General features: G+C 58.1%; 1 protein-coding gene across 1 annotated transcript in view; it reads left to right on the forward strand.

The window, feature by feature from the left end:
- The first annotated feature begins 2923 nt into the window (after positions 1-2923).
- The window catches only part of MMP15 (matrix metallopeptidase 15), a 20227-nt gene continuing 12367 nt past the window's right edge, over positions 2924-10783 (forward strand). The window contains exon 1 of the mRNA XM_059382812.1: positions 2924-3862. Within this exon, the coding sequence (XP_059238795.1) occupies positions 3701-3862 (162 nt within the window). The 5' untranslated portion in view covers positions 2924-3700. The remainder of the gene's footprint in view (positions 3863-10783) is intronic.

The following is a 10783-nucleotide window of genomic DNA, read 5'->3' on the forward strand; positions in this document are numbered from 1 at the left end:
ACAATGGAATACTATGCAGCCACCAAAAGAAATGAAATCTTGCCACTTGCGAAGATGTGGATGGAACTAAAGGGTATCATGCTTAGCAAAATAAGTCAATCAGAGAAAGACAATTATCATACGATCTCCCTGATATGAGGAAGTTAAGAGGCAATGTGGTGGGTTTGGGGGGTAGGAAAAGAATAAATGAAACAAGATGAGAATGGGAGGGAGACAAACCATAAGAGACTCTTAATCTCACAAAACAAACAGGGTTGGGGGGAGAGAGGGGGAGGAAGAGGGTGGTGGGGTTATGGACATTGGGGAGGGTGAGTGCTGTGAAGTGTGTAAACCTGGCGATTCAGACCTGTACTGCTGGGGCTAATAATACATTATATGTTAATAAAAAAATTAAAAATTAAAAAAAAATTTAACTTTAAAAAAATTAAAAATTAAAAAGAAAGAAAGAAAGAAAGAAAAGAACGACATCACATCCCAGATCCTCCTATAGGTGACCTCTGTTCCTGGGAAGGTGAGGTAGAAAAAACAGCCACAAAACTGGTCCTGTGTTCCATCCAGGACCTCTTGACTTTGCGGGGGTGGTGGGGGAGTTTGCCACCTTTTTAGGTACCAACCCTAGGAATTTATCACCTGGCTCAAAAAGTTAGATTCCACAACAGAATCAATCATCTATTCATTGCCGAAGCCATTCACCTTGTCCCTGGGTAATACCACTGTGGGTCTTGAATCAGTGACTGGTTAACTACAAGAAACCCAGCTAGCCATTCTCCATATGTCCCTGGTTACAGAAGGAGGGCACTTGCCTAGCGGTCAGAAGTAACAACTGCGGGGCGCTTGGGTGGTTCAGTGGGTTAAAGCCTCTGCCTTCAGCTCAGGTCATGATCCCAGGGTCCTGGGATGGAGCCCTGCATCGGGCTCTCTGCTCAGCGGGGAGCCTGCTTCCTCCTCTCTCTCTCTCTCTCTCTGCCTGCTTCTCTGCCTACTTCTGATCTCTGCCTGTCAAATACATAAATAAATAAAATCTTAAAAAAAAAAAAAAAAGAAGTAAGGAGTGCATCTTCAACCCCAATGGTCTACCGGACATCTTTGCCTTAACCTGGAAGGTTCAAGAGGTGAAGGAAGAAATGTTTCACCACCATTCTAACTCACACCGCGTCCTTCCTTGGTAGATCTCTGAAGGTCTGTGAAGTTGGGTACACATATTGATTCCGTCTCCAGTGTTCATCTACCTATCTTCAAGGTATTCCTCTCATTAAAGGTCTTGTGTCTCGTATTGAACAGCCATTATCTACTGTCACCAAGGTTCTAAATGATTAAAAGGCAACCACCTAAGAAATGGACTTACGTTGATAAGAGGAAAGAAGAATTTCTTTTCTTCACTTGAGCAAGGGGGGAGACTGACAAAGATTCTTTGCTTGACCAAACTTTAGTCAGGATCCCCCAAACCTTCTCCCCAAGGAGGCCCTTCTGTCTACTTCCTTCTAGAATCCAGTTTAGCAAGAATCCTGCTAAATCAGTTTATTCAGAATTTCCCAGCCTGAGATCTTATCACGCAAGGCATCCCTACAACACCTCCCCCCACACACCAGGTGATCTTTAGCCAGAAACTTCCCCAACACCCCTCCAAACTCCCACTCCACTTGCTTATTGGCTATAAACCCCCCCTGTTCAGGTCATATTTGGAAGTGGGTCCAGTTCTATACTGGAATCTGTCTTCCCCTACTGCAATAGCTTTTTCGTTGTTGTTGTTGCAATAGTTTTTGGTTTTTGTTTTTTTTTTTTAAATAAAATCTATCATGGGCAGTTTAACTTCTGTTTTCTTTCACAGTGCTCTTTTTCCTTACCTGCCAGGTCTCTCAACAGGCCATTTCCAAGCTCAGCGGGCTCTTTGCCCATTTCCAGGAGGTGAGGTGGGCTGGGCCACCCCAGGGCTTACTCTAGAGAAACTCACCCTCAGGTAGGGAAAATTTCCATTCCCAGTACTGGGAAGTAGCAGAAGAGAGGGAAGGTCTCCACCCTCCTGCCCTACCCTGGGGTCTTCACCTCCTGACCCTGGGGCCAGTCTGTGCGGCCAGAACTGCCCTTGGTCTGAATTCACAGTCTCTGTGGACTTTGGATGGAGGCCTCTCGCCACCCCAGGCCCTCTGCATCCACACAGATGGCCTGCTCCTGGATTAAACCTAGCACTTTCAGCTCAGCTCTGTGGAAGTTTTGCCCACTGGCCCATCACCTTGTGGAACTGCCATGTTTTACTTGCATGAAGCAGTATGCTCTGCTTGGACAGCTCAAGTGTGGAGACAGCAGAAGCATACCCAACCCTCAGCAGCCCTTTGCCCCACATTCCACATAAAGACATAAAGGCGGCAGGTAAGAGACAAAAAGTGGGGACGCCTGGGTGGCTCAGTTGGTTAAGCAGCTGCCTTCGGCTCAGGTCATGATCCCACATCGGGCTCCTTGCTCCGCAGGGAGCCTGCTTCTCCCTCTGACTCTGCCTTCCACTCTGTCTGCCTGTGCTCGCTCTCACTCTCTCTCTTACAAATAAATAAATAAAATCTTAAAAAAAAAAAAAATAGAGACAAAAAGTGCAACTGCCTCCTTCTGAAACCTGTGCTCTTGTAAACGCAACCGAGGAGGGTCACTCAAGGACCAGTGGCATCCTGAGGCTTTTGAAAAGACCCCAGGGGCCAACAAGCCGCTAGATTTTTATGCTCCCCCCCCCCCCCCCCCCCGCACACTTGGGTCCCTCTGCCCTCGCGCCCCACCCCCTACTGCCCTCCGTTGCCTTAGTATCCCTACACACCCGCCAGGTGGGAGAATGAAGAGTCTTTCTTCCTCCTCCCTCCCTCCCTCTCTCTAGGGGGTTGCTAGGAAGCGCGACGGGGGGTGTGTGTGTGTGCCAAACCCGTTCTCCACAAGCACCGTGGGAGTGACAGAGGCGGGCTGGGAAGGATTCCCTCCTTCTGGAAAGAGTAAAGGGTCGCCTGGTCGGACTCCACCGCCGGCACCTGCTACCGAATAGCCCCCCCCGCCGAGGTACCGCCCCCGGCCCCCCGCCCGGGCCCGCGCACGGAGTGAGCACTGGCCCTTTAAGAGCAGCGCGCGAGGAGGAGGGCTGGGAGCGCCCAGAGCTGCGCCGAACTCGCCGGGGACGTCGGGCGCCGGCTCCCTGGCTCGCTCACTTGCTCCGACCGGCTCCCTGCGCCTCCTCCCGGGACTGCGCGGGGACCCGGGCCCGGGTGGGCGCGGGGCGAGCAAAGTCCCTGGGCGGGAGGCGCGCGCTCTGGGCAGCACCCGGCCCCGGGCATGGACAGAGGGAGCTGGGCGCGCAGGGGGCGCCGCGGGACCGGGCGGCCGGAGCGCTGAGCCAGACAAAGGCTCAGGAGTTGCGCTAGCTTTCGGGAGCCGGGCCCGGGGCGCCGAGGCTGCGGGACCCCGCGGCTGGCGGCTCCGGCCGGCCACCTCCCCCGCGGGCCGGCCCCTCGCGCCCGGACCTGCCCTGCCGGCTTCTCCTCGGGCGTGAGAATTTGCTGAGGGGACCTAAGCGTCTCCGGAGGGGACAGGGACCGAGAGGTCTGCCGCGCGCCCGCCGGGCGGGGAGCCAGGGAGCGTCGCAAGTTTCCGATCCGCGTGCGGGGCCCCGGAGCCGGCCAGCGGGCGAGCCCTGCGTGCAGCGCCCCCGGCCAAGCGAGGCGCGGAGAGCATGGGCAGCGACCGGAGCGCGCCCGGACGGCCGGGCTGGGCGGTCAGTATCCTCGGCGGCCGGGAGGCGGCGGCGCGGCCGCGACTGCTGCCACTGCTCCTGGTGCTTCTGGGCTTCCTGGGCCGCGGCGCGGCGGCGGAGGACGCAGAAGTCAACGCCGAGGTAAGGACCCCCGCCCGGCCCCTCCGCGGTGGGCTGGGAGCCTGGGGACTTGCGGGAGGGAACCACGCCCGCGGCCTGGGACGAGGGGTGGAGGGCGCGGAGAGGAGCCCGGGTCCGAGAGAAGGGGGGCGGGGAAGAATGGGGCCAAGCTAGCTGCCCCTCCCCAGCTCGCCCGCTGCAGCGCACCTCATCCCAAATCCTGGAGAGTGTAGGACTCGCACCCCCTCTACCCCTTCGGCCCTGCCCGGGCACTGATCCGCCCCAACCCGGGTCCCGGGAGTCGCTTCTGCTGCCCCCAGCCCTCGCTCCCCTCCTTCAATTTCCCCGCGCGGCTGATTCCTCGAGAGTCCTGCGGGCGCGCCGTGACGTTCCCTGCGAGTGGGGAGGAGGCGGCTCTGGGGGCCCACGGGCGGAGCGGGCAGCGCTCCCGCCTCGGTAGCCTCTGGTCTGGGTGACAGCGAGCCACGAGTGCGGCGGGCCGGGATGGGGGAAGGGATGCGAACCTCCGAGACAGTAGTCCCGGCTTACGGGGGGCGCTTGAGCGACTTCCTTGGGCTCTTGCGTGGAAGCCGCCCCATGGCCAGGTGGGTCCAAGAGAGACCCTGCCTCCCCCTGGCGCTTCCTTCCACTAGAGTCCCTACGCCGAGGCCTGGGTTGGAGAGGGCAGACTCCGAACGTGCTTTTCTCTGGAGCCTGCCTGACGTCCCTCCCGAGCCCTGTCTCCGGATCGGTCCCACGAGTGACCAGGCGCGGCCTCCTGGGCATAGAGTGGGGTCCAGCCAGAATCCCCACCACCACACGTCGGCTCCACAGGGTCGCCCAGTGCCGTCCTCCGGAGCACGGACAGTGAGGACACCAGCTCCGTCGCCCCAGCAAAAGCTGGGTCCCTGCTGTCCAGAGTTCTAAGACCCGACTCCCTGCCCGGAAATAGGAGAGGGGTGCTCTAGGCAGGAGTGCGGAGGTGGGAGGAGAAACACCTCTGTGCCGACCCGGGTAGGCTCTGGCCTCGGTGCCCTTGGACCGGCCTGGAGCCTCCCACAGCCGGGGCTGTGGGCCTGAGCGCCTTCTATTTGCAGCGGGCGGGTGCTCCCTCCCAGCCCCCTGGCGGCTTCCCCACCTCCCCCGGCAGCCTGGGAGATTTTTCCGATGGAAGCCTGCCCTTCCCCGCCCTACTTTAATAAAAGCATGGAGGAAGGGCAGGGAATTCCTCCCGGCTCAAGTTACACCTCCCAGCCAGTTCCCCACCTGCTTTGCCCTCCCTCCCTGGCCTGACCAGGGAAAGCTGCGGGGAGCCCAGCCTTGGCTGGAGGTGTAGAGGGAGCCCAGCCCATGCCCTGTCCAGCTCCGCGCGCCCACCCCCCACCCCCCATTTCACACAGGCGGTCAGGAAGGGGCTTATAGGGAGTTCCTGCTGGTGGGGCTCCCATCCAGGTACTGGGTAGAGAGTGCTTATTAGGCTCACCAGCTACTCTGGAGTGGGGGACCCAAGGATTCCAAGTCAGAGACCACCCTTGAGGAGTTTACAGTCTATTTCAGAATGGCATCTCTGGGGGCATCTAGGTGACTCAGTTGGTTCAGCGACAGCCTTCGGCTCAGGTGATGATCTGGAGTCCCAGGATGGAGTCCTTATCAGGCTCCTAGCTGAGCAGGGAGTCTGTTTCTTCCTCTCATGTTCTCTCTCTCATTCTCTCGCAAATAAATAAAATCATTAAAAAAAGAAAGAATGGCATCTCTTCACAGGAACTGGGTGGCCGTGCCTGTGAATTGGCATCCTGGATGGCTAGGAGCTGTGGCTGGAAGGGCTTTACTCTCTTTCCTTTGTTTCTGCTCCTCCATCACACCCCTTCTCTCCCAGCTGTGGGAGTACCCATAGCCCCGGGCCTGCACTGTTAGCCCTGAGTACCCACAGACCAGAGCCCTAAGCCTGTGGTGGCTCTGGCTAGACATCTATGACTGGCCTGTAGGCTGTCTCCTGGGGGCAAACCTGGGTTGAGGCACTGCTGGAAGAGACTCTGGATGGTAGAAGGACCCTTGATGTTTGATGTTGGAAGCCAAGGTAGAGATAGATGGTCTGTACCAGCAACTACACTTAGCTTTGGAGTACAGGCTGTCCTTTGAAGTCTGTCGAGTCTGTCCAGATTTGGGCCCAAAAAGTCAAACCGCTTCAGCAACCAGCCCATTTGCCAGGAGGCCATGGGAGAACTGTCCCCAAGCTCATGCTAGCTGAGGACCAGCATCAGAGACTTCTGGGGCTAGCCGTTACCCCAGAACCCCCATAGCTCCAGACTTTAGGTCAGGCCATGGCTGGCACCATCTCTGAGCAGCCTGACAACTGAACCCAGACCCAACTGAAGCCCCTCTCCCTTCCCTCTCTGACTCCCAAGACAGAAACTGCAGCAGTTTCACCAGACTAAGGAATCAGGAAACCCGGCGTGTGCTAGGAGCTGGCTGCCACCTGCCACCTGCCAGGCCCCAGCCTGGAGATGGCTATCTTCCTTGAGGGAGCTGCCACTGAGCTACTCTGCCCTGCCCCACTGGCTCCCTGGGATATCAGACCCACGCCCTGCCGGACAGAGGTACCAGCGACAGCTCCTGGTCTCCCTGCCCTCAGACTCCAGCCCCCACCCTTGGCTCCCGGTCCAGGAGTTTCTGTTTCTGGCTGCAGCGACTAGCCTGCTTATGTGCCTTCTGTGTTCACCGGAGAGTCTCTGGTCTCCTCCCCGCCCCTTTTAGGCACAACTCTAGGCTCTGAGCCCTGCCCCGTGGAGGTGACTCAGCTGCCAGAGTTCACAGGTGTGGTACCACCGCTGCTAAATGTGGGCACACCCAGGTGTGCCGAGGTTGAGACTCCCGCACATCTTCCTTGCCCCTAGGTGGTGGCTGAGCAGAATGAGCAAAAAGAGGGGTGCAGGCCAACCCGAATTCTGATTTTGACCTTCAGATCTGACTGGCAAGCCGAAGCCCCAGGCTTCCTGTGTTCCAATCTCTGCTCACACTTCCATGCCGGCCCCTGGGGGTCCCCATGGGTGCTTTCCTTTTAGTACCCTTTCTTAGATGTGGAGAAGGTGCAGAGGTTCCCTGTGTCCCTCCCTCAAATAAAAGGGGTTCATGTGAAGGCCCTGTCATCGGGAACCTGCAGAAGTTTCGTCTTCTGTCTCCACTTTTCAGTCTCTTCTCTTAACTACTCACAGACCACTCCTTTCCACAGTCTCTTTCAAAACCCTGAGAAAACTGGGCTGATTGGCATGGCCAGGGACCTGGTGTCCCACTAGGCCCTGCCCTTCACCCTCAGTTCTCTACTGGGTCCCAGTGCTTGGGCCGCCCCAGGGTCCAGTTAGTTGGTCTGCTGCCTCTGCAGAAAACAGCCCAGCCCGTGCTTGTCTGAACAGCGTATCTGCCTGACCTGCTTATTCTGACCCCTGGACAAAAATGCCTTCCTTTGTCCCAGCCCAAGGAGCAGAAGAAACAGACTAGAAACATAGCCAGATCCCCCACAGGAGACCTTCTCCAGAACCCCAGCACTCACAGCCAGTCCTCTCTGAGGCCAACTCAGAATGGCAACACTGCAACCCTGGGAGAGATGCGCCCTGGCCAGCACTTAGTTCTGGCCTCTTTGTGCCTTGACCAGATGCTCCCTGCCATCGTCCCCTCTGCCCAGCTGGGATTTTGGCTTCTGCCTGAGGCCAGCTGTGGGGGTTGCTGTGGTCACCACGGCCCCCCAGCTCGGTTTATAGTTGGTGCTCTAGAAGGAATGTTGGCATCCTCCCCCAAGTGTATAGGTTGAAACCTGACTCCCGAAGCGATGGTTTAGGAGGGAGACCTTTGAGAGGCAATCGGGTCATGAGGATGGAGCCCTCTTGAAGGAGATTAGTGCCCTTATAAAAAGCTGCCCGAGAAAGCTCCCTTGCCCCTTCTACCATGTGAGGGCACAGCAAGAAGTAGGCAGTCCACACCCCAGGAGAGAGCCCTCCCCAGAACCCAGTTGTGCTGATGCCCTCCTCTTGGACAGCGGGGCTCCAGAACTGTGAGCAGTGCATGTTACCAGCTGCCCAGTTCATGGTATTTTTGTCACTGCAGCCCAGACAGATTAGGACATTTGGCATCTTCTGCATCATCCCAAGGCTGATGTGGCTCGCATAGCTGGCTGACCAGGATGGGGCCCAGCCCCATGACCAGCTCTGCTTTCAGACCTGGGGATGTTGTCTCTGTGGCCGCAGAAGCAGGGAGGGGTTGGGGGCTGTCTGCTCCGGTGCCCTCCACCACACAGGGTCCTGGGAGGACCCCACAGATGAGTGTGAGGACCTGGGGCCATGCAGGCGGTAGAACTCTCTGAGCCTATGGCACCCATAGGTGCCTTCTAGCAGGAGGATCCCCCCGAGTCAGGGCTCCTGTGAGGCTGCTCCCCAGAAGGACACCGGTTCCAGGGGGTTCCTGGAGACCAGGGGCTGTGGACTGGGCCCTTTGGGGAGGTAACCCAGATTGCCGTGTCCCCAGCAAGAAGAGCACAGGCATACAAGCTGGGCTTGGATCAGAGAGACAAAGAACGGTGCCTCTTACCAGATCCCATGCCCCTCATGGGAACAGCAGGAAATGAGCAAACTCAGAGAGACAAGTCAATCTGACAGCTGGACAGACAGATGAAGACCTAGGGGCCAGCTGGGATGACAGCCTGTGGAGATGCTTCCCATCCTACTGCCCTGATGCCCAAGCTGCCCACACCAGGAGGCCAGGTATGGAGCAGCTTTCCAGGGCTGACCCTTAGCCCTGAGAGCTATCTTGTCCTCCCAGGACTGGTGGCCACCCTGGGGGCTGGGGTGAGAGCTCAGCTTCATGTGGAGCATTTAGGAGCATGGCACTGGGTACACAGGAAGCACTTGCAAAATGGTGGCCAAACAGTGACAGTGATCACAGGTGGCATCTGCTGTTGTGTGCTGGGCAAAGGCTGCAAGGGGCCATCCTGGGGGGACCCCGCGGGGCTGGAGCCAAGTGGGAAGGAGGTCGTAGAGGTGGGGCCAGAGCTGCCCTTGGCCATCCCCCCGCCTATCCAGCCACCCAGGCTTTGCCCCACAAGCAGCCCTATGGACACCAGTAACACCTACAGGAGAGTTTCTGGCCCCCAGCTCTTCATCTGTCTATCCGGCTGTCAGATTGACTTGGCTCTTAGAGGCCCCAAGGCCTGGCTCTCAGCCAGCCCCGGAAACCACTAGCAAACAAGACACTTTCGCCCCACCCACTGGTCGAAGGACCGATGGGTCCTTTGGATCAAAGGACCCATCGGTTCTTCCCTCCAGGTTAAGGACTACAGGAGTTCAGGCAACCACCTCCTTTCTGCTCCCTGGCTGGGTATCCCGCACCCTCCTACTCTCCTGCGCACCCATAGCCCCTTCCCTAGCTGCATCTTTCAAGTAGTGGGGGAGGGCAGCTTGAGCCCCAAATAAGCAAGTGTGTTCCTCTGGAACTGCTGAAATATGGACCATCCTGCCTCCAAAAGGTAAAGGATCCACCAAGGACAGGGGGCCTGGCTTGGTGCCCCCTCTCCTCACTGGCCTTGCGTCTGTGTCGTCTGTGCTATCATCCGTGCGTGGCGGGAAGGGAGTGATAATATTGACTCCTCTTTGCAAGGAAGGAACTCAAATCAGCCCCCTCCAGCGCTCAAAGGCCTGTTACATGGACAAGCAGTCAGGACCCAGGGGTGCGTGTCCCCGGGAAGCAGATTTCCGCTCAGCCTGAGGAGCAGCTTTCCAATAGTCACTGATGCCCAAAGTCAGAATGGGCTACACTGGGGGCAGTGGGTACCCCATCTCTGCAGGGGTGCAGGTTGGAAGGGTCTTGGGCCCCACCATGGTCCATAGAAGCTTCAGCGAGGGAGCTGGATTCAAAGGCCCTGATGTCTTCTCCAGACTGAGGCTGGACGAGTCTAGGGCTGGGTTGGGTCATCTAGCTGGTGCATGGGCTCTGGGCTCAGCTTCCCCGGAGAAGGGGGGGCACCCAGGGTGCATGACTGGCGTCTGCTGGGACCGTGGCGGCCCAGGACCACAAATCTCTCTCCGAGCTGGCTCTGTGCCTGCCCAGACAGGGAGTGCAGAGCCAGGTGAGGTCTTTGCCTGCTCCCAGGAGCCCACAGACCCGGATACGGAATAAGGGGAACAAGCACGATGAGGAGCTCACACCACCGAAGGTTCGGTCCGTCACCGGCTGCCCTGACAAGATGCCGTTTATGCCAGGCTGGCAGGGTCTGCTTGGACTGCAGAGAGAGCTGGGATGACAGCAGCAGAGCCTCCCGGAGATCCAGCTTATCGCTCAGGGTCCGATAAGGCCGTGGGCGGGGCCAGGCAATCTGAGGCCCAGGGAGAGGGGGAGCTGCCTGTGGCGGTGGCGCCGTGCCGCTCCCCCTCCCACCACCCCCACTTAATGCACAATATTGATCCATGGCTCCTTCTCAGACATACCCTCCCCGTAGACCTGCCTTGGCATTGTCTCAGCAGTTCTGGGGGGCAGCCCTGCCGACATGGCCCCGCGCCCAGACCCAGCTGGAGAGGTGGGGTGTGGGGAGGGTTAGCTGCCCTCCCCCAGTGCTGTGCTGGGCCAGAGGCTCGTGCAGCTTCACAAGCAGCCTGGGCCAGTAATACTGCTTGTGGGCTCCAGTTCTAGCCAGACAGATGTGTGACCCTGGGTGGGCCATCGCCCTCTCTGAACCTCATTAGCTGTACAGTGGGAATGGGGTCCTTGTGAACATTGAATGGGATGACTAGAGTCAACTCCCCAGCCCATGGCAGGTTCTCAGCCTGCCACTATGCTTATGGCCTCTCCTAGGGGGAAGGGGGCCTGGAATCTGCCCTCAAACTCCTGATGGCCCCATGTTTCCTTACCGGGGCTAGCCACTCACCTGAAGCAGCTCTGCATACTTTTTTTTTTTTTTTT

This window comes from Mustela nigripes, chromosome 17, assembly GCF_022355385.1.
Source record: "Mustela nigripes isolate SB6536 chromosome 17, MUSNIG.SB6536, whole genome shotgun sequence".
Taxonomy (NCBI): domain Eukaryota; kingdom Metazoa; phylum Chordata; class Mammalia; order Carnivora; family Mustelidae; genus Mustela; species Mustela nigripes.